The sequence below is a fragment of the Hoplias malabaricus genome, chromosome 16 (assembly GCF_029633855.1).
Source record: "Hoplias malabaricus isolate fHopMal1 chromosome 16, fHopMal1.hap1, whole genome shotgun sequence".
Classification (NCBI taxonomy): domain Eukaryota; kingdom Metazoa; phylum Chordata; class Actinopteri; order Characiformes; family Erythrinidae; genus Hoplias; species Hoplias malabaricus.
Genome location: NC_089815.1, coordinates 7,808,891 through 7,833,012, shown reverse-complemented (window position 1 = coordinate 7,833,012; position 24,122 = coordinate 7,808,891). Strand labels below are relative to the sequence as shown.

The 24,122-nt window shown below is 39.9% G+C and overlaps 1 protein-coding gene across 1 annotated transcript in view; it reads right to left on the bottom strand.

The window, feature by feature from the left end:
* Positions 1–20,750, bottom strand: part of mrvi1 (murine retrovirus integration site 1 homolog) — a 48,847-nt gene extending 28,097 nt beyond the window's left edge. Inside the window, exons 1-17 of the mRNA XM_066648023.1 lie at positions 20,588–20,750; positions 20,391–20,495; positions 20,133–20,313; positions 19,010–19,190; positions 17,566–17,616; positions 17,415–17,492; positions 17,275–17,331; positions 15,999–16,054; positions 15,819–15,912; positions 15,142–15,209; positions 13,199–13,430; positions 12,493–12,840; positions 12,317–12,319; positions 11,838–11,973; positions 7,522–7,565; positions 1,895–1,997; positions 244–406 (exon numbers count right to left, since the gene is read on the bottom strand). Of these exons, the coding sequence (XP_066504120.1) occupies positions 244–406; positions 1,895–1,997; positions 7,522–7,565; positions 11,838–11,973; positions 12,317–12,319; positions 12,493–12,840; positions 13,199–13,430; positions 15,142–15,209; positions 15,819–15,912; positions 15,999–16,054; positions 17,275–17,331; positions 17,415–17,492; positions 17,566–17,616; positions 19,010–19,190; positions 20,133–20,313; positions 20,391–20,495; positions 20,588–20,750 (2,063 nt within the window). The remainder of the gene's footprint in view (positions 1–243; positions 407–1,894; positions 1,998–7,521; positions 7,566–11,837; positions 11,974–12,316; positions 12,320–12,492; positions 12,841–13,198; positions 13,431–15,141; positions 15,210–15,818; positions 15,913–15,998; positions 16,055–17,274; positions 17,332–17,414; positions 17,493–17,565; positions 17,617–19,009; positions 19,191–20,132; positions 20,314–20,390; positions 20,496–20,587) is intronic.
* Positions 20,751–24,122: the final 3,372 nt, after the last annotated feature.

Genomic DNA, 24,122 nt, shown 5'->3' with positions numbered 1-24,122 from the left:
CTAAGAAAAATGTGTCTTTGTTCAAAGTGACAAATGAGCTGTTCATTCCAAACTAAAAGCACTCTGGATTTTTGCAGGAACTAGTAGAGAGCAACAGCAATTAATTGGAGCTTTGGTCGGAGACAATGTAAACTCTGCTGTTCCTGCACAGTCTCACCTAGCTTGGGCCCTCTTGGGCCGAGGATTTTACATAAACACACACGCGACTCGTCCTGTAAGAACTGGAAGAATGTAAACACTGACCAGGCTACATTCTCCCATGTGTGACTGTCGGTGAGCTCCTCGCAGGCAGGGCCCAGGAGAGGGGCAGTTTCCGGTAAATGGCTGTGAACAGCAGCAGACACTCTTTCACAGGTCTTCTCTTCTGGTGGGCTCTGTTTGCTAACCAGTCCCACAGGAAGAAGATCTGACAGAGAGGAACCAACACACCAAAACTGTTCAAAATAACGCTCCCGCGTCTGTGCACACTCAGCTATGGGGTTTTAGCCAAGCGTTCATCCTAAGGGTAGGACTAAGCTATAGTCAGTGCCACATTATTGGGAAAAATGGCCAGATATTCGTACACTATTCACGCTTTTAACATTGTATTAGTGTACGAAGATTCTTGCTGTAATTCAATGGTAAGTGGCTGAAAATTCATTTTTTTGACATTTTGCTGTGTGTTTGATGGGATTTTTGTTCTGTGTAGATATGCAAATTAAAACCAAATCGGTGAAGATACAGCATAGGAAATAAGTCTTGTCCATGTGTTGTCCAATTTCAAAATCATCGTTACTTGAGTCTGTTGATATAGCACGAAAAAAAAAAAAAGTTATATGCATTGTAGAAATCTGAGACACTGCAATGCTTTTACTATCTTCAAAAAGAAATAAAGAAAAACATGCTACAAGATAATTTCCAATCCAAACAAGGCAGGTGGTGAGTAAAAGCTGGTGAAAATATGGTCATATTCTTTTATTCATGATGCTAACAGCAGCATAAACCCTAGCTAGAACAACATGTCACTTGCTACGTTTGTTAGCATAAAAACAGCTAGCTGGCTGAACTGGCAAATGTTTAGGCCATTTTATCAAAGAAATGTTAGCTGTTAGCTTATGCTCTGACATTTGAGCAGAGTTATTAACTTCATTACAACACATTGTTAGTAACTGTTAGTGAAAGAAAATATCTGTGTTTAACAAAACAGCATTAGCATTTAACATCAGAATGTCAGTTTAACCGTCAAGAAATGATATACACGTCTAAACGTTTTTGACACCCCTTCTGTTGAGTGATTTCAGCTACTTTATAGTGGACACACATTCAGATGTACATAAACAACTCATATAATCTGTATAATACAATCTTGTATTAATGTGACTCCCTGTAGCAGTTACATATGATCTTAAGAACACCATGCTTAATGGTAGTAATCAGCTAAAGGCAGAATAACACTTCCAGTGCAACAAGGTTCTCTGAAGTGATGGAGATCTAACTAATATCTTTGAGAAGAGTTTGTGATCTTAGTGATCTAATCATCCAACAATGGTACCTCAAAGAAAGCTAATGTTAAAGCTTACCCAAAAATAGAAGTTGGTCCTACAGCAAAGGAGGATAAACTCCTTATTCATACACTTGGTTAGATGTGAGATGAGCAGGTGTCAACTCTTTATACCAATAAAATAATATTTTTCACCTCAATAAAAAAGCACACAGATTATTGTACATATTTTGACTTGGGCATGTTGGATTAACAGCACTGGTGTTTGACCTGGCCATTCTTCTGGAAAATATCTGTCCATGAAACTGATGTAAGCAAGAGGGGAAATTACACTGACGCAAGAGATTACCAGTGGCTAAATATAGCAAATAATACATACAGTATACACTTTCTGGAAATGTGTTTGTCCAATACCTGAAGAAGCCTGTGGAACAAATGACTTTGCGCAGTTCAGCCACACGTCAGACGGGTCAGCAGGATCATCTGTGAGCAGGGATGCTTTCTTGTTGTTGCAATCCTGAAACAGAGATGCAGTATTACCATGGTGATCTTCAAAACACTGCAATGCTCCTCTTCCCTTTTGGCCTGTTACTAAAGGATTGCTAATCTGCCATTGGACCAGATCTGCTGTGACATTCAAAAAGCCAAAAAAAAAAAAGTTTTAAGTTTGTATATTTTCCTACTAGCTTGAGAGCCATGAGAGTTCCTCAGACAAACATGGAAAGGATAGTTGCGAGCGCTGTCCCCAAGGAGCACTTGGAGATACTGTATCAAGTCAAAGTCTTCTTTGAGCTTCCAAAAACATTCTCCAAACAAGATATGGTATCAAGTCAAAAGCTCTTCTTCAGGCTTCATAAAATGTTCTCAAAAGAAAAACAGCCCAGATAATCTCCAGATCATGTCATTTCCGCAGGTACAAAATAACAAATTCATCAAATATGCACACTATATCATGAATTTGGATCACTGTGCCCAATGCCAAGAGTCAGCTAGAAGGATATAAACCCCTTGAGCTTTTGGCTGTAAAGCAGTGGAACCATGTTCTCTGGAGTGTTTAAACACTGGAGTGGAGTTTATAATCCAAAACTAATTATCCAACGTCAGAACCTGGCCTCACTAATGTTCTCGTGACTGAATGCCATCAAGTCCTCACAGCAATTTCTGTGAAGTCTCTATTCATTGTAGGTTCAGTGTTGGATGTGCAGGTGTCCACAAATGTGTGCCCATATCTCTGGAATAGACCAGCAGGCCATGAACATGAACTGAAAAACTGTGAAAACACTTGTTCACAATGGTGTATTAACGAAGAGATGATTTATTTAAGGTAGTAGATGTAGAATATTGAGAACAGATTTTTTTTACAACAGCAGATGTTTATTTCCTGCACTGATCTTGAAACAAGTCATGCAGCCTGCCATGTGACCAGCATTGATCCAGTTGCCTGATTTCAGCTCATTCCGCTCTGTTCATTTCATCTTGGGCAATGGAAGTAGGGCTGAGAGATTTGGGGAAGATATTTTATTGTGATTTGTGTTCGTCAGTGTTCTTCCGATTGTAATTTTACATGAAGTTGCTTCATGTAAATGAAGCCTTTCTTTCCTCAAGGAGAGATGTCCAGTTTTTCAGATTTGAGGACTTTACCTACACTGTTACTGTGGTGGTACATATTTGTACCTTTAATTGTACCTTTAACTTTAATTATAATTGTAGATTATAGTATAATTGTAGAATTTGCATTGATTTCATACACTCCATTACATCTCCAGGACTTATATAATGTTTTTTTTGTTTGACACAGTTCTATAATGAAAACAAATATTCACCTCTCCTTCTGGAGAGGGAACACAACTGAACTTTTGAACACTGTTGTACCTTTAAAGATACATTTACATTGTTTACAATGTTTGTACCTTCAGTGACCCATAATGTACCTCTACAGTACCTTATACCTGAGAATGTAAGATGCCAAACAGCCAGTGTACATGTGATATGCCATGTAATATAAGACAGCACTCTTAATGCACTCTCAGAAAAAAAGGTACATTATTGGTCACTAAACGTACAAACAGTGTAAATGTACCTTTAAAGGTACAACAATGGTTTTAAAGTCCAGTGTTCCCTAAAGGTACAGTATCTTCTCCAGAAGCAGAGGTGAATATTTGTAAGTTTTCTTTATAGAACTGTGTCAAATAGAAAAAAACATAATATAAGTCTTGAAGATGAAACTGAGTTAATGAAATCGAGTTTAAAATCTACAATTATAACAGAATAAGGTTCAAATATGTACTCTTAAGGGTACCACCACAGAGACAGCAAAAAATACCACCAACAGCGAACAGCGAACCCCTCCCACAGTAGTATAACACTGTGATTTGCAGTTGGTATAGAACAGTGGAAAACATCTCTACTGAGGTTCGCATTCCCACTCAGACACACTTTGCTACACTAACAGTATTTTGTTAACAATGCTAATGTAAATTTTGCCTATGCCTGTAATACTTCAATAACACAAGAACATCTGCCAAAATGAGTGCTGAGTGTGACACACAGATGAATATTGCAGTGTAATCAAATCACTCTGATTATTTCCTGCCCCATCTATGCTGTGCAAGTCACTCTTCTCTTTCTCTCTCATTCTTTCTGAAGTTTGTTTGGTCTTCTCATTGACCAGAGCTATTTTTAGCAGGCCTTTGAGATCCCTGGCTTAAGAGGGATGGCTTTGTGAAGAAAATAAATCTGGTGAGGATGCAAAGGGTCAAGCCCAAGAAACCCAGCAACCTTTGGGTCACTTAGCGGTGAGGATGCATGAGAAAGTGAATGTTTGGTGTTCTCTCTCTCTCTCTCTCTCTCTCTCTCTCTCTCTCTCTCTCTCTCTCTCTCTCTCATGTAAGCCAGCCCCATCTCGCCAGATTTGTTTAAAATTTGGTTGGGTGAAGCAAAGCCAGTTCCGAGCCCAAAGGAGGAAGCATGGAAGATAACAGCAGCAGCAAGTACATGCAGAAAAAGTGTAAAAGTGGTGAGAGAAATGATCAAGGCAGGTGAGTGGCACTTGTGGCTCATCTTGCCATAAATAAATAACCAGCCAAAGCAGACCAATCACAGTGACAGTCCTGAGCTTTACACTGAATCGACATGTCATATGTGAAAACGAAGGGACCGGCAAGCAGCTCAGCTCTCTGCACGAGAAGAAAAGCTGTCCCAAAGCTCCAACAAAGCTCCAACCATCCCACGCTCACCTCTTATGTCTTATGTCTAAACTGGCTATAGCTGTCATGATGTAGCCATGTACATTTCCGCTAGGGTGCTCTTTAATAGTCGCATTCTGTATGCAATGTTCATATGAGACTCCCAGAATTTCACGTGCAGCCATGTCATGTTCAGCAAAGCGAAGATCCCTCGTCAGTTCATGCGAGCAATGAATAAACAAAGCAATGCATTTACATATATCAAACCCATATAGAGACTGTACCTGAAGTCCAGTAGAAATAACCAGCGCTTCTTCCCCACTTCTCTACACAACTCTCCTACAACTATCTTCTCTGGTTTGTTTTATTTTTTCCCTTCCGCAGCATAAGCTCCCCAATCTTCAGCGTGCTCTCTCTCTCTCTCTCTCTCTCTCTCTCTCTCTCTCTCTCTCTCTCTCTCTCTTTTCCTCTCTCTGACTTTTTTTCTCTCCCTGCACCAGCCTCTCTTTGACTCCTGGGAGCTTTGACCATTTAAGGAGAAGGCTTCTCGTGCCTCTCTCTGGGCAGCTACTGCAGTGCTGTGTCCTCTCTCTCTCTCTCTCTCTCTCTCTCTCTCTCAACGCTTCAGTAAGCCGCAGCCGAAGAATGGCTCCGTCTTCTGTGCACCACCTTGTTTTTGTCCTCACTGATCTTACATCATCTTGAATCACAGAAGACTGACATCCACATATCCAGGCTTTTCCCCATCTCCTATCCTCCCTCTCCTGACACATCCCACAGAGCAGCCAACATGTCACTGTAGAGGAAATGAAGAATGGTTCTGGTAAGTGATAATGCCAGATAAACCATGCAAAAAAGACTCTCGGTTTATTTGACTAAGCAACTGCATATCGTTGCTCTTAGAACAAAACCTTGTATCACCATTTTTTAAACTTTACTATTTTTTTGGTAATATTCGAAAATGACAGCAGCTCTTTACACCATGCAACAATTTCAGAAGAAATGCTCTAAAATGACACCCAATAAAAGCTCCTTATGAGTTGCTATAGTAATAGAGTGATTTCTTGTCTTGTAATGTTCCTTTTTTGGAAATTTCTGGAGAGGTTTTGACTTGACAGTGACCATATGTTTGTCCAAACCTGCAGAACCTTTTCTTTCTGTATTTTACACACACACACACACACACACACACACACACACACACACACACACACACACAATCAATGACTTCACTGGGATAAAGTGGAAGCACACAGGAGAAGGATTGGATGACTAGACAGAATATAGTGGTAAACAATTTGTCCTACCTCCCATTCTCATTCTCCTCACACTTGTATGTAATATCATCGTATTAGTCATGTTGAATAGTCAGAATAATGCACAGCACTCTCTTAAAAGTGCCAGAAAGACTGCCACTGTTTGGAGAAGGACTGAGGAATCTTTCAAACAGTTCTTTAACCTTTTAAACTCCGCAGAGTAGCCAGTTCCTGACATTCCTCACATTCAGTATTTTTAAAACAGCTCAGCCAGCGTGTATGATATTCTCTGTAATTACTGAATAATATTTCTGGATGTAAACATTATACACCCTGTGTCCATGTATGCCATATATGGAAATTTAAAAGCCACCCATTAATGTATGTATATATATCTCATTAAATTGGCATATTACATATTCTGAAAATGCCAGCTGCCGTCTATGAAAGTTCAGGGGATTAATGTCCTTCCCCTGTAAAATGATCATTTTGGAGAAGTTAAACAACACTTCACAAATATTTTATTCATTCTCTGTAACTACTTCATCCTGTTCAGGTTCGCCATGGGTCTAGAGCCTACATAGAATCACTAAAAGCAAGGCATGAACACACCTTGAACAAGGCGCCAGTCCATTACAGGGCATTAAACACTCAACCAGTCACTCACACCTATGGGAAGTTTCACACAGCCTCCTTACCAGCAAATATTTTGGACTGTGGGCTGTGGGAGGAAAAACGAGAGCTGGAGGAAAACCACAAAGAACACACCTCACAGGTGTGTCCTCACAGACAGTGACCTGAGGCAGGGGTTGCTTCCACAAGCCCAGAACCCTGGAGCTGGGTGGTAGAGAATATTAAACCCAAGCAAAGTATCATTTTGGAACTTTTGCTGTAACATGTAAATTATGTGCATATGGGAACTCCATGTAAAATACTGTAAAAAGTCACTGTTGAGGCAAAACATACAGTGTATCTCCAAAAATGTACGTTTACAGATGAAGGGAAAGACAACATTTAACTTTCAATGGAAGATAGCGGAGAAGGATATTTGTCGGACCACTTAGAAGAACCTGTTGCTCTGATTTTGTGACAGCTTCATTACAAGGCTGGAGTATAAATGCTCACTTTGCGCGAGGGTGCCGGGTGCCCAGATAGGATTAGTGCGAACGAGCATCCTCTGTGGAAACAATTTCAGTGATCCTTCCTAAATTATCTTCCATCAAACAGAAATGGCTGGATCTCACTTCCTACCACTGTTTCATACCTTACATTTACATATTTTTGCTGACACTCTCATCTGGAGTGACTTACAGTTTCAATAATATTAAGTAGGCACATGTAGCAATAAGAGTTATGTGTCTTGTGGTGTGCTTGCCCAAGCTGGGAAACGAACCCCAGTTTACAAGGTGAAGATCAGTGGTGTTATTCACTAAGCTACACCAACCAACTGCCATAACAGCCATTACCTTCAAGTTAATTCCAGGCCTTTTTAAAACATATAAACCAGCAACAGAAGCCCACAGTGAAAGAACAGCAGCTATGACCGACTACATATCCATCCCTGGGAAAAAAAAAGTAAGATAAAGAAGAGAGCTCTTACCTTGTGACTATTATCCTCGGCTCCAGCGCGCAGAAGCGAGCCACCTGTTTGAACAGAAGCAGTTACAAAGAGGCACACGGGCTCATTTGCATCTCACTGGCCTGTCATGCAAATGACTAAGTGTTGAAAAGCACCAAAATAGCCGGCCTCCCCTGCACCATGACGCACTGAAGGTGGTCCAGGCGACTGATTGGCAGGTGAGGCATTCGACACTTTTTTAGGCTTCTCTCTCTCTCTCTCTCTCTCTCTCTCTCCCTCTCTCTCTCTCTCTCTCTCTCTCTCACCCAGTCTCCATATCTATGGGCAACAATAACCTGGCAACCATTTACATGAAGCACTTGATCCTGTGGCTGAGAACCCACGGCCCACACTGGCCTCATTGTGTTACTTCCTTTGGAGCTAAACAGGAAAAGTGACCGCCGTTCTGCAAACACCAATTAACAGGAAATGTCCAAAAGTTCAGGAGTACATATTGTGGACTATCACAGATGCGCACAGAGTGTATATACTCCATGACATTGCACATTGAGCTGAACATCAGTATGCTTAGTGCCAAGCTTTGCCTAGAAGGGTATAAAGCCCCCAAGCACTGGGACGTCCTAAAGAGTGATGGAGCTCTTTTCAGTAGCCTTGGAATGGACTGGAGAGGACTGTTTGATGAGTAGGTGTCCAGAAAGTTTTGGCCATATAAAGCAACTCTGTAGGTGAATATTTCACAGCAGCATCACTGAAATCCTCAAGAAAACATTGTAAGAACATTTTCAATCAAATAGAACAGAGAATGGACTTTTTGTCTTTATGTACAGTGCAATTGCAATGAATGCCATTGCATTTGTCATTTAGAGCAAGTTAAAATATCACATTGGTTCATGACGGATGGTTGTTTACGATTCAGGAGAAGAACCATGTTCAGATTTGTGAGCCAGCTCCATGTCATTCAATAGCAATATCACAGAAAAGCATCCTTTTGTAATTCAGAAGAGACTAACACACTGTAGAAGCACATGGTACGATGTGTTGGTTATTTGAAGTGTGTTAAGGAGAGCTCTTCAGCTTGATAAATCACAAGCCACTGACATTCAGCCCACTGCCTGCAGTAAACACAGGCTTTAAGAAGGTTTGATTTGCAGAATGTATGATATTTTAAAGTAAGTAGCCTATAATTGTTTTTCAGTGATTCTTTTCTTTTCATTTCCTGACCTGGATGTGTATGAGATTCTTTAATAGATGTATTTCAAACATGGACGCACCCATGTGGGGGATCCACGCTGTGGGCCATAAACTCTTTCATTCCAGGAATAACTGCACTATATAATATAAGCTTTATGATTTTACATTATGACACCGTATTGCCATAAGAACGGAAGCATATGGTGGAGTGGTATCACATATTTCATTAATTTATTCTTCGACTGTAACTGCTTCATCCTGAACAGGGTTGCGGTGAGTTCTGGTGGGTCACTGTCCAGTCCTTCGCAAGGCATCACACACTCTAGCGGTCACACACACCCTCAAACATGTGGACAACGTCCTACAGCCAATCCATCTATCAAGAATTTCAAGGAAACCTCTGCTGCCCTTCTTCAAAACTGTAAGAACAGACCAAGAGAAAAGTCAAACACTCGCCTGAAGTATCAAGAAACCCCTTTAAACTAGTTCCCTCACCTACTTTATATAAGGTATACCATTGCTGATATACTGCTAGCAAATCTTCATTGAAAAGTATTAGCCAATGTAAAGTGCTAATTCTCTGAAGCAGTTGAACATGAGTCTGAAGATGTCATGCCCAATTCAGAGCATTTGCTAAAGGGGTATAAAGCCACCCAGCATTGAACTGTTGAGCTCTGGAGTGGCAGAACACCCACAACTCCCCACAACCAACTAATCATTCAACATCAGTGACATCATATTTAACTGACCTTTGTATCCTATATTGTTGAAGCAGAGCTTAATCATGTGTGTGTCAGCATTACTCTGTGTATGACCTTATTACTTAACAACAGTTGATGGACGTACAGTAAATGCAAATAGAATATAAAGATGGAGCTGGGATCTTTTTATCTGCTCAACTGCCATGAACTCAGAATCAGAGGTGAATATTTACTTCACACAATTTTTCAGGAATATGTATATTCCTTTTTTTAGACTTCCCAGGTTAGTTGTCACAAATTCCATACATTATATAGGCCTCCCTCTGTCACACACTGTGCCACCATGCTGGGAGGGTGAAGTCAACAACATGCTTCCTTATGCTGCCAACATAATGCCACAGTACAGCTCAATATGCTCAATATGAGGCGGGGGGCTTCAATGTTTTTTTTACCCGCCATCCATCATGGGTCCCCCAGGTCACTGTGTGTGGAACAAGATTTTTTCCCAAAAACAATTATATAATAAGTGGCCTATTGAAGAGTTTTAATAATAGTGACTAGTTCCCAATTTACACAAACAGTTGAAACATTTTTGTGAGGGGTTTTTGTCATTTAAGAGCATTAATGAAGTCATAGACTGATGTTAAATGGCTGGTTTTGGATCACCAAAAAAACACTGCAATTCCAATATTACTCTATCCACAGAACCCAGTTTCCTAGTCCAACCCTGAAGGCCTTTATACCCCTGCCGACGAGATATGGTACTTTAAAGAACACATTAATTTTAAGAAGTGTATCTGTATATTGTTACTGTTGAAACAAATCCGCATATCTCCCAAATGGTAACTGTACAGGAAAAGGACAAAATGTTTTCAACTTTATTGGAGGTAAAAGAGCAAAGCATTGCTTTTTTGGACCATATCAAGTCAATTTTCAATTTTATATCCAAGAAAAACAGAAAATCTAATAAACTATAGAAATAATAAAACATATGAGATAAAAGTTTGTATCCTGAAACTGGCACACCGCCTTGTAATCTAGCAACCCCACTGAAAAACAGTGAATTAATCCAAATCAACTCCCAAAGGAACCAAACTCCGAAGAGCTATTTTTGTGAAATAGAGAAGTTACTGAATGAGCTACGAGCCAATGCAAACAGGCCATGAAGCAGCTGCCACAATACACAGCTCTCATATAATTTACCTTCTGATTTGCCAAGCAAATGAGACACTGTTCAATATTGCATGTTGCATACTGAAGAAGGAAATGCAAGCGTCATATGATAATAGGTCAGAACATGAATGCTGATACATAGATGTAATTTTATACCTGGCATACACACACCCAAAGAGTAAACCCAGACTCAAATGAAACATTTCATAAACATTCTCAAAAACACTACTATTATTATAAAATTCTATCTTAAACATTACCCTATGTCCACCTTTATGGGGGGGACCCCCTCTATGGAGCATAAAATCTTCACTATAAAGTTTAACCTTAAACTTCAAACTTGTTCCAGGTGGCTAATTGCTAGCTAAGCTATTAGCGTTAGTATTTGGGTAATGTTAGCAGAAGATCAAATTGATTATTTGTTTACTCGCTGTTTAGCATGAGTCACCCCATTATCTGTTTCAGTTGGTTAAAAATGCTGTTTAACCTACATGTAGGCAACAGGGACCTTAAAATTTGAGACACAGCCCATAAGATTTGGGGTATGTATCCCATGTGTTTCACCCTGATGCAGGATGAGGGTTGGGGCCAAAGCCACAGAAGCCCTCTGAGGGTCTAGCAGGAAGAAGCAGAAATCGAGCAGTTTCACTTCCCACATACAGACCAAATTAAACATATTTTAATAACACATGTTTTACAAAACCCGGTATGAAGCTGTGTAAATATTAGAAACCACCACTTATTTATTATTTTCCATGTTATAAGTTATTAACTTATAACATTATTTATCATCATTTAAATCATTCCAACTAACACACCCACGTGGGGTCCATATGGGCAGCCCAGCAGGATAGCAGCACTTTTAGTCCCCTGTTGGCCCCACATATGGGGTTTTAAGCTGGGTCAGCCCAGCTTAAAACACAAAAATCTCTCTTAACTAAGACAACATACTGTGTGCCCCATAGAGTGTTACTGGGCTACATTTAGTCAATATAGGCAGGGTCCCGTTAACAGCCCATGAATGCGTGTCTGACTTTTGCACAGAACTGTATCTTCAAGACCTATCTAATGTTGGTGTGTGTAGCAAGATTTTGAACCCTGTCTATTGGCAGTTCATTCAGAATTTGAAAGGTAGTTGACGTTATCAAATTTGGTTAAAAAATAGAAATATATAGACTAGCATTGTTCTGGTAGTAATGACATATGACAGTCTTGTTGAGAGAAAAAGCCACAGATATTTGTGTAAATATATAAGAATGAGTAAATCTGTACCATTTGTCAGAGAAGACAGGTGCAGGCAGGTAAGTTGAGAAGTGGACTTTAGTTCAGAGCATGTAATGCTGCTGCAAACTACTGGATGGATGACGTCCTTGGAGGTCACATCAAAATTTGCGGAAATATCTGAGGACTGAGAATAAGTTTGAGAAAAATCATAACAAGAAATTATAATAGAATTTTGATCAGAGAATCTAACTTCAGTGCTACATTCAGGAACAAATATTTGATTCAACTTCAAATGACTGATTCAAATCTTACAGTCAAACAATTCTTATTAATACACTGCCTGATGCTCGATATATGGTTTTTGCAGAGAAGCCTGCAAAATTTGAAGACATACTGTCGTTTAAGGACCTGGAAACAGTTATTCATGCCTTCATCTAATCACACAATGAGTACTGCATTTCACTGTACTTAGGATTATCTCAGTCGAGCTGTTAATCCCTACAGTTAAAATGCAGTGAAGCCCCTACCAGCTACAAAAAATAGAAAAATAGAGTGAGCATTACCCCTGTACTTGCATTGTTGCACTGGCTACTATGCTTTCAATTGTCTCTCTCTCTCTCTCTCTCTCTCTCTCTCTCTCTCTCATCAAAGACCCAGTGTGTCTTTGTAGTCTCAGAAGTTGTATGTAACAGTGAAAATGTACCTGTGTGCTAGAGGACACTAGGGCCTCCAGTGCACTGAGCTGTCTCTGAGTGCATGTAGTTCTGTTGAGGGCATGCTCCACTCTGTGGCTGATGGCCTCCAGCTTCTCTTTCACCCTCCTGTGACCCTCAGTGAGCTGATCAGTGGTCTGCAGTGCACCGCCCACCTTAACCTCCACTCTCTTCAGGGCCTCCAGCAGCTTCTCTGCATCCTCTTGACAAATCTCAGCCTCCTGTCCACTCTTGTCAATGGACTGCTCAGTCTCCACACCTATGTTCTTCCTCTCTGCTCCTGTCTGGCTTTGAGCATCTCTGAGCTTTCTTGTGTTCTGCTTTTTCTGGGCCAAAGACTCAAAGAACAAAGATTCAAAGCAGTAATGCTGCCTATTATGCTGTTCCCACCATATATGTACATCATACGTGGTAATAATTTGTCCATCCATTCAACTATCCATCTATTTGTTCATTTATCTTCTGCAATCATGGTCAGAATCACTGGTTCCGAGCCTAACTGGAATCTCTGGGCACGAGGTAACAACAAACCCAGGACAAGGCAAACCATACTCATTCATTTACTCACATACTCACACCTGAGGATAATTTCACACAAATCCAGTTACTCACACATGCTCTCACACACACCAATGTAGACTGTAAATGTGTTTAATGTAACATTTATTAATTGCTCCTATAAACTGATATAATCACCTCCAGTTGGGCAGCTCTCAGCTGGGCCTCCAGGGTGCTGATCTGTGCCTGCATTTCTCTAGTGGCCTCCTGGACTCCATGTCCTGCCCTGTTTCTTTCATTCTCTAGTCTGAGAGCCCTCCACCAGGTGACAGCTGCTGCCCTACGAGCCTCCTCAGCCTGACGCTTTGCTTTGGCCAGACTATGCTCCTGTTCCTCCCATGGAGCTCTGAGCAGCTCCAGTTCCTTCACCCTTCAAGCACAGCCACAGCACAATAACACTGCTGTTAGAGACCTATGAAAACACATTAGCATGAGTAACTCATTTTCAAATATTTGTAGATACCACTTGTATAATTTCTATAGAACTCATGAATGGAAATGGGGGACTCTCTGGAGCTGCAGCACATGGGTTTAAGAGGGTAGAGGGCTAGAGTGTTAAAAAGCCTCTGAACTAGCCTTCATAACTAAAACAGTAGCTGACATAATGAAGCCCCAGTTTTGCTCATAATCATGTTTTATAGGTAGCAGCATGTTATACAGTATCAGAAAAACATGTAAACATGCCTGGAATTAACTTGGTATGGGTTGAGGTAAAAATATTTGAATTTGACACACTGCCAAATGGTGCTAAGCTTCCTTTCCATGTTAGCTACATTAGCCTTGGGGCTCCAGCGCTAAACCATCACCAAACATGTTTTTCATATCAGATGCCTTTGGGGTAGGAATAACGGTAGATTTGATAATTCAATGACAAAATAACAGCTTCTTACATTGTCAGAAAAGGTTGTTTGGAGTTTGTATGCTGTTGCTGGTCCTGTAAGAATACTCTGTGTAAAGTTTCAGATGGAGAATTGTATACAGCATCCTGAAAATGAGTTCATAGACAAGAGAGTAATGGTGCAGAACACAATCAATCAATCTTATGAGTTAAAAAGGACAATGTTCCTAACAATGAATGCAATAAAAGCCTCTAATTATGAAGCTAGAAATAATATTTATATATATATTATTTTTTATTCACCAGAGTCATCCTGATTCCTGACATCTTATACCAACAAACCTTATTCTCAAGTGTTCCACTTTCATATGTAAAAAGATTTCAAAAGCATAAATGCTGTTACAGAATACAAAAGAGTTTATTTTTTTAAATAAATAATTATAAATGATCAAACTTTACTGATAACATGCCATGTTACATTGTATATGTAAACACTACTACCTCGTGAAAAAATGAACTCTTATGGGTTTTGGCATGAACCTCTTGATTGAAGCTCTGAATGTCAGGTTTTAACCCGTATGCTGAATATTGATTGGGGTTGCAGCTAATGGTGTTAAAAGTCTGAAGCATTTCTGATCGGTCATTCCTAAATTTTGGTAATAGCTTAGGATTGTTTCTACTGTGTGTGTTTTTCTCCATTCACATTTTAAATGTCTCAAATCCTTCACTTGAAATTAACAATTACACCCACTACTTTTTGGTAGAATGAGCTGAAGATGGAATTTACACAGCAGCTCATGAGTGTGAGTCACAGCTTTTCAAATCACACTCGTGCTTCCACTACTGAGGTCAACAGTTAATTTTAAAAATCAGTGCCTCTAAGGCAAGCAATGTAATTTGTTAGAAAATGTAAAAAAATATATAATAAATAAATGTAGTTTAATTCTACAATTATATATGTATTACCTATAGTTTACATATACACATTTGATCTTGTGTACACATTTATTTCTGTCGTTAATCATATCAATACCCATAAGAAAATGTGATATTTACCTGCTATTTTGTTATTCCCAGTATTATATAAAAACATTTTAGTGAAAACTGAGGGCTACATTTACATAAGTATGATGTCAAAATGACCTAAAATGACCTTGGTGAACCACTACTGTGAGGACAACATACATTTCAACCATCAGCTGGTGTCAGGGACAGATGTCTTCTCAATGTCTTTACAACTGACCTGTGCCCACTGTGTCTGGCCATCATCTGGGGCCACGTAGAAGGATTGCGCTTGGATGGGTGCTCCCACTTGACAAATGAGGGCCACATAAACATTTAATTAGGGCCACATGTCACATCCTCTTTGCCACAGCCAGCAGCCAACAGTGCTGCTTTTTTTGTCAGAAGACAAATGGCCTGCTAATAGTAGTTGTGTATTTTTGTGTGTAATGTAACGTGTTTCCTATGTGTCTTAAGGGCCCCAGTTTTCAAATGTAGAGAGATTTGTTTGTTCGGTCTTTTTCTGGTACAGCCTTTCTGACACGTGTATGAAACAGCTGTTTATCTTTTGGATGATGTTCTGCATGTCTGATCTTGGAGATGGAGAGGGCAGGATCTCAGGTATGGAGCCACATGTCTCCTCCATAAACTAAATGTTGGAAGATGTTGGTAAGTATATGATTGCATTCAGCCAAGTAAGGACTGGATGTTTGATGATTGGTTCTACATCTAAAATTCCGCATCCACTCATCCCAAAGAGACTGGATGGAGTTCTATCAGTCCAGAGTTCTAGAATATATTGTAGAACATCAGAAGCTCACTGTGAGTATTTGATTGCATTCAACCTTGAGGCATTGGTTCTGTGACACAAACACAGCTCCACTGCTCCATGTGTGTTGACAATGAGTAGTGCATTACCGGCTGAGCGTCGAGTATCTCATGGTGTAGTGAGTAGTGGTTAGTGATGGCTTCTCTCTTCAGGCCTGGAGGACTCAAAGCACACTTATCAAACCTGCCACAAAGCAGCAAACATCCTAACTTAGTCACGTAGTGTGCAAACTATCTTGAAGTGGTCATTTAAAAAATACTGCCCTTTACCTCAAGAGTGCTTGCTGAGAGTGCTCTTGTAATCTCATCATGTCTGACTGCAGGCTCTTCAGTACAAAAGGAGAAAAAGTACTCAGATATATATACATGACAACATATTCTCTCTGACTTCATATCAGTGAATGTCTGATGCAAAAAAAGAATTTTGTGGACACCTGCTCATTCATTCATTCATTCATTCATTCATTCATTCATTCAGTCAGTCAGTCAGTCAGTCATCTTCTGTAAGGGTTTGTCCTCTTCTGGCTTTTGGTGAGTCCGGAGCCTACATGAAATCATTGGGCTCAAGGCAGGAACACATCATGGACAAGGCACCAGTCCATTGCAAAGCATCACCCAGCAGGCCATTTCACACAGCCAATCAACCTAGCTACACGTGTCTTTGGAATATGGAGGATGCTAGAGCATATACAGTATATATACAGGAAACCTATGCAGACACTAGGTAAAAACACCAAACTTCTACAGTTGGGGACTGAACCCAGAATCACAGGTGCTCTTTAAAATAGATGCATTCGTTACGTTTATGGATTATGGGTATGTGGACCTTACTGAAAATAGGATCTTATATATTAGGAGCAGTTTAATTATGAATTTATTAGACAATTTCAGGTCATGCATACCTCAATCATTTTGTGATGCTCAAGGTAAATGTCCTTCAACTTCTGTAGTGTAATGTTCTTCTGTAAAGTAATAAAATGAGAAGTGTTCAGAGCCTATAAATACATATATCAATGCTGTTTCATATGTTACATGCTGCTGATTTTATTATTCCTTCTTCTAAGACCTTATGGCAGATTAAGATAAGCATATACATCAAACATCAAACATAAACTGGCTTTTTTTCTTCTGAAACCACTTCATCCTGATCAGTGTAATGGTGGGTCCAGAACCTATAAGGAGTTTACTGAACACAAAACAGGAATGCACATTAGACAGGGCAAGTCAATGTATTGACATATATCCACTTTCTGTGAAGGAACACATCCTAGTCATTGCCAGTCCATCGCAAGGCATCACAACACTCACTCACACTCACATCTTTGGATAATTTCACATACTCATCCATTCACTCACACCTGTGGACAGTCTCACACATTCACAGTCCCTCTCACACTTACACCTGTGGGCAATTTCACACACTCTTTAGATATTCAGCCCATATTTCCAATCTGTTTCATGCCACATGTCTGAAGATACAATTCTCAATGGCAAAATTTCCCTGTTGTTGTAACGTATTAATGCAAAGTCGACATGTGCTTCTCACCTTGGTAACTTCCCTCTCTTTCACTTCCAGCAACACATGGGTTTCCTCTAATTCTTCCTACAAACAATACAAACCAGCATCACAATGATAAGGCAATATGATAGTACATCAACAAGTAATGAACAGCATATTTAACTCACTCTCATGTCAGTAGTGGCTCTTTTGAGTTTGTTCAACCGGTCTTCAGCACAGTTCCTCTCAAACATCAACCTTTCATTCTGTTACGAGAGAGATAAGTGGGAGAGTGTAAAATGTACACTTATCTTCATGTTTGGTTGGTCAAAATGTTACCTGCTCTTCAATGGCTTTGATATGGGCCTTCAAGTGCTCACTCTCCTTCATCTGAAAGAGGAAACACAGCATGATGAACAAAGTAAACAAACCCGAAGTTAGCGCATTCCATTGATTTTAAAATCAATCACAGTATATATATAATGTGTCTTCCAAGTGCTCATTGGCAAGGAAACTCAAAGAGAACAAATCATTTTAAACTATTTTCTAACATCTACAAAATAATTAAGAATTTAAAGTAGTATTTAAACCAAAACCAGGGGTGGCACGGTGGTGCAGCAGGTAGGTGTCGCAGTCACACAGCTCCAGGTGACTGTCTGTGAGGAGTTTGGTGTGTTCTCCTCGTGTCCACGTTGGTTTCTTCCGGGTGCTCCGGTTTCCTCCCACAGTCCAAAAACACATATTGGTAGTTGGATTGGTGACTCAAAAGTGTCCGTGGGTGTGAGTGAATGTGTGAGTGTATGTCGCCCTGTGAAGGACTGGCGCCCCCTCCAGGGTGTATCCTTGAATTGCATCCAGTGATTCCAGGTAGGCTCTGGACCCAATGGTTAAGCTGGATAAGTGGTTACAGACAATGAATGAACGTCATCCTGTTCAGGGTCGCAGTGTGTCCAGAGCATACCTGGAATCACTGGGTGCCAGACAAGAAAGGCACAAGGCAAGGCACCTGTCCATCACAGGGCATCACACTCTCACATAGTCACATGGTCACCCACTCATTCCCACCTGTGGACATTCTTCCACAACCTAACAACATGGGATTTTGGACTGTGGGAGGAAAATAGAGCACCAGAAGAGCAGAGGAAATCAAATGAGAATAAAAATTTATTTTGCTGTTAATTACCAGCCAGTGCCCACCAGAATGATACAAATCAGTTAAAGTGGAACTATCACGTTGACCAGTCAGGAGTGAAGTGTTTAGGAGTGAGACTTAACCAGTGCATGGCTGTTGTTCTGAACTTTGGTGAATCTCTCCTGGCTTTCTCTCAGAGCTCTCCTGACCTCATCTAGCTCCTCAGAGAGAGAGCAAGCTCGCACCACACGCAGCTGAGCACTAAGGATATCAAACACACACACACACACACACACACACACACAGATGGTTAAAATACATTCCCTCCAAAATGCATTCTAAAGAGTAAACCTCTTATTTATAAAGATATCATTATTCAACAATCATTACACCGCCCCCTAGTGACCTGGCTGAATGTATCAGGGATTCCATATTAACCCTGTTTTAAACATGGTTGCCCCATATGGTGGACGCTCTCTTTTGAGCATTAATATGTTCATAAAGTGACTCAGAAACGTAATCTTTCTTCTTGTGTGAGTTACACATCATAGATAAAATGTACAAATAATAAATATTCATTTTCATATATAATCGTTACATTTTTAGGGGTAAAAATGACATATTGATTCATTAACAATGACAATTAATTACTTCTGGGGTAATGACTGTGCACCTGGCCAGTTTGCTGCGCAGCTCAGACACCTCCAGGGTCAGCTGAAGGTTTGCTTCCTCACACTGGGACATGGTCTTCAGTAGACTGCTGTTCTGTCCAGTCAGTTTGTGCTGAGCATGCTTCAGCTCCACCACCAGGCCCAACAAGTCACTAGGTTCACTGCAAGGGAGCAAAAAAGCTCATCTCAGGGCAACAAACTTTACATTATATTTGTTTGTGGTCATCTGCTCTACCAATATATCTTTGAGTCAAGTGTATTAACAGGGAAGCTGTCCTTCTTCAGCTGCAACTGCCCATGAAATCTCACTCTATAAGCAGTGCTTGTCTATGCAGGTTACACACTCTGTGGGTGACACCTGTGTCAGCAAAGATAGTATCTAATATACAGCTGAATTCATTCACGAAGAATGTTCACAAACCTTTAGCCGCGGTGTAATCAATTCATTACACACAGCTTGAAGAAATGAAATAACTCTACTAACCAGTGACAGTCGGCTCGGTCTGTGAAAGTGATTTCAGTCAGCTGAGAGGTGCATTCAGTTCCTAGAAATAAATAGCAAATGTATTTTAACAGTCTATAACAGTCTATAAACCGTCATGTAATAAGATGATCTGATGCTCACCATTCCCACTTGCTTTGCACAGATCTGCTCCAGTTGTCTGGTAGTCATCAGATAAACTAAAGTACACAGAAATGAAGGGCAAAATCCTACATTAGCCAATTAGCGTCATCCTGCTCTATGATGCGAGAATCTACCCATGATCATTTTGTACTAGGCAAGAACACACCCTGGACAGCTCAACTGTCAATCACAGGGCACCACACATTCACACAGTCACTCACACACTAAGAACTGTGGATAGTTACACACAGACTGTTCACCTACCAACATGTATTTTTGGATTTTTGTAGGATGCACCAGCACCCAGAGGAAACCCAAACACATAACTTCAACATCTCCATATTGATTAAATGAAAGGTGGCCTCTTACATTTGCACAGCTGCTACACATTCATTTACTGGTATCCCAAAATTAGGTTCAGAATCAAAATAAGTGTGACATAAAACTATAGTAACCTCATTTCTCTGGTATTTCTCACCTGTCTTGGCTACATTGAGCAATCCACTTTGTCATGATGGTGTGGAACGTGTCTCTGCTGATGAGAGCATCCGTGCCCTCTGGGTCCAGCATGTGCTGCAGAACAGTCAGCTTGTCCTGCCCGTGGCTGTGTTCTGTCATGGTCTGGAGATACTGCACCACAGTGGAGGCCTGGACCTCTCCTGTTGGAATGAGATATTTCTAAGGACTGCCCCCAACAGCAAACAAATACTTTCAACACTGAAATAGGAGCCGCTACCTTGGCCTGCTGTATCACAAGTCTCGAAAGTAATGTTCAGCAACTCTTCTTCTGAAAAGCCATTCATGTCAAGCTCACATAAATCCATGCTGTCAGGCCTGAAGGCTGAAACAATAGCAGAGTATTGAGCAGTCATAGCCATCACTTATGAAAAAACAAGCAGCCAGATGAAAGCTGTTTTTCAAAACAAGACTTACTTTCACTGAAGTCAAGCATCGGAGACTGCTCAATGGACCAGGTCCCAGAGTCAAACGACAGGCTTGGAGCGGTATAGCCATGCTGGCCTCTGGTCTGGTTGCTGTTCTCTGTCTTGGGTTGGTAGGATGGAGAGGTGGGCTCAATATCCTCAGCAAAATCCATGGGAAATTACTGGCCTCCATTAAAAATCACCATAGCCACTAAGGAACCAAGCGGAAAGAAAACAACACACCATTCTTTGACTGTAGATCACTGTGCCAAATCTGCCATGTCTTTGATAACAACAGCAAAAAAAATGCCAATCCAATACACTACACCATGCAATATTCTGTGGAGTATTGTACTGCATGCTATATTTGTAACAGATTATTTTAACAGAAGAGAATGACCCCAAACATTGTTCAGAAGATCAAGACAATCAACCAAATAATTTTGTGATCTTAGGCTAATGGCCTGGATGCCCCCGAGTCCAGACTTCGACATCATTGCATATCATTGCTGTCCAGTCAAAAACATGTATCTCCAAAATCGCAACTTCAGAGGAGAAGGAAAAAACCTTATGACATTTCAAAAGAAGTCAATGTAAAAAGATTTTATTCCAATTATTCAAATGATGTAGTAATCTAAAAATGGACAAAAATGGAGATACATGTTATTGATTAGACAGCGATGATATGTTTGAATTCTTTGGATTTCAAAAAGCAGAAAATGCAAACAACGTCTATAACAGTACTTTGGAAATGTGGGAAATAACACTGCAGGTCTCATTCAAAAATTCCAGAAGAAAGTAAAAGCTGTAGTGAAGGTCTAACTGCAAACTACTGATTAAAATTTTATTATTTTTTTGTGGTTTAGAAAACAATGTTATATAGTTATACTGTATAATGTTATTTAGTATTTTATACATATATTAAAATGACCAGTCTGTATTGTAAATTACAGACTGTAATTGTCAGATCTGTTGCTCTGCATATTTCTAGTCCCTTTTCACCCTGTGATCAATGATCAGGACCCCCACATGACCACAAGATGTATTATGGCTGGTGGATCATTTTCAGCAACACTGACATGGTGGTGCTGTGTTACTTTGTGTTGCATGGGTATGAATGGATCACACTTTCTAGATCGAGTTGGTCCAACAAGGTAGTTGTGTCTAACGTGAGTTAGAGTGAGAGTGTACAGTGAGTGGGCACAGTGTTTAAAAACTCTACTGTGTCCTATCTACTCATTATATCATATCTATATCTATATTGTTCTCAGCAATATACACAAACGTCACTAACACAGAAGTTTCACTGCAACACTGAGAATTATCCACCACTCCAATAATACCTGCTTTGTTGGGGTTCTGATCATCAAATAGCAGGATGAAAAGGGGTTAACAAAGCATGCACAGCAACAAATGGACTACAGTCTTTAATTGTAGAATTACAAAGTGCAGTTTTTGGTCATTGAAACTGATAAAAATGAACAGTGAATCACATCTGAAAAAATTGATGAAAAAGTAGATGAAAGAGATTCAGAGAAACATACCTTTCAGATAATCATCCTTTAGAAACCTCCATTCAATTAATACTTCACAGAACAGGGCCCCAGGCGTCAGATATACACACATGGAGCGTGTGGACACTGATGGCTAACGACTGTATGTTGTGTGGTTGATATATGGGCAGCGTCCTGCTGTCCATAGCTGACTGCCCTATTCAAATAGAGGCCCCTTCAAAGCTGATCTTGAGCACTGCTTTTGTCTGTTTTCATCTAAGTACACACACTGCCACACATCAAATCCAGCTGACATGCAGCACCCCCACCCCCCACACCCACTCCATCTCCCCAGCCTATAACCCACTTATTCCACTGCCTGTGTGCTTGTAACAGCACACAATGTTGTAATGGACCATTTTTAATTAACATTCTGCAGTTTTCCATATCAAATGATTCACAGATGCTCCACACTAATCGACCCTCCCACTCACTCATCTGTCACTCTTCATTCAAATATATAAACAAACTGAAAAGAATTATCCTGACTCAAAAACTGACTGATTGCACAGGCTCATTGCTAATCCCATATTATTATTATTATTATTATTATTATGGTCTGTATTTTAGTTATCCTCTGTTGTACACTATTATCTGGGTGCATTGTGGGATTGTTTGAGTGAATTGAAAATTGTGCACTGTACATGTTTTCGAACACAACAAAATGGCAGAACTCCGAAATATAAAATGAATATGGCACAGTTTAGACACACACAGAAAATGATGATAATGATTGATTGATTAGTACAGGTGAACAGTTGAGTTAAACTGAGAGAATTGTTATTATTTTTAGATTTTGTGTTTAAATCTCAATGTAAAATCACATAGTGAACTGACTGGTTAGTGAAAATCAGAAGTTATAAAAATAGCAGTTTAATTAGTTAATATACATTTTCCATGCCATCAGGCTCTTGCGGACATAATCTTGCACACATCACCTGCGGTTTACAGGGAGATTACTTTATGTTTTATCATATAGTTTATGAAGAATTAAGAGTTTTGTATTTTAAACGATATGGTGCAATACATTTTACTTAATATGAACTTTGATTTGAATCTGAATTTGCGGATATTCATTTTTCTTCCCTTGACCTTTGAGGGAATCCGTACCAATTAGTGATGTGTCGGTCGCAAACGAACCGGTTCAAAGAGCCGGCTCTTTTAAGTGAACGATGAGAGCCGGTTCCCGTCTAAGACCGAGCCATTTTTTCTAAGGCTTGTCATTCAACCAATCAGAGAACAACAATAGTTGAAGAAAATGTTAAATCAGTTAAATATTTGTTGACAGTTGTGGTTGTTTTAATCACTACCATTGAATGCTGCTGTTTTGCTCTTTGCAGAGTATTTGTTTATTTTATTACCCAGAAATGGATGATTATTTAATTCAATAAGCTATTTTGTAATACCTACCTTTTGGGTTCTATTGGCTATACTTCAGAGTTTACAAGTGATTTTTTATTAAGGTGTTTAAATACAAATCCAGTTATTTATACAATTGAATGTGTGAGTGCAATCAGTGAGTTATTACAAGACAGCCATAAATTGGTCATTGCAACACTATTTATTATTTTTAATATTGAACAATAATATTTTGTCCATATAGTCATGTAAAATGTAGGTAATATTGTTCTGTACCAGTGGAAATAAGTGGTAAAACAAAGAGCCATTTAGGAGCCGAAAGAGTCGGCTCTTTATGAAGAGCCGAGCCAAAAGAGCCGGCTCCCCAAAAAGAGCCGAAATTCCCATCACTAGTACCAATGGTGTGATAATCACGGAATCGCGCTTTTATTGAAACTCGACTTGTCCAGAACCGCATAGTACCGTCTTTAAAAAGTGTGCCAAAAATACCACACCTCCAGTAGAAGTGCACTCATTAGTGTAGTGTCTGTCGTGTGGAAGTATGTGGTTTTGAACCCACCCGGTGTGTTTTGGGCGGAGTGAGTTTGTGTTATGAGGACTTTTATTTTGCCTCTTCAGCTCCTGACTTTGGAG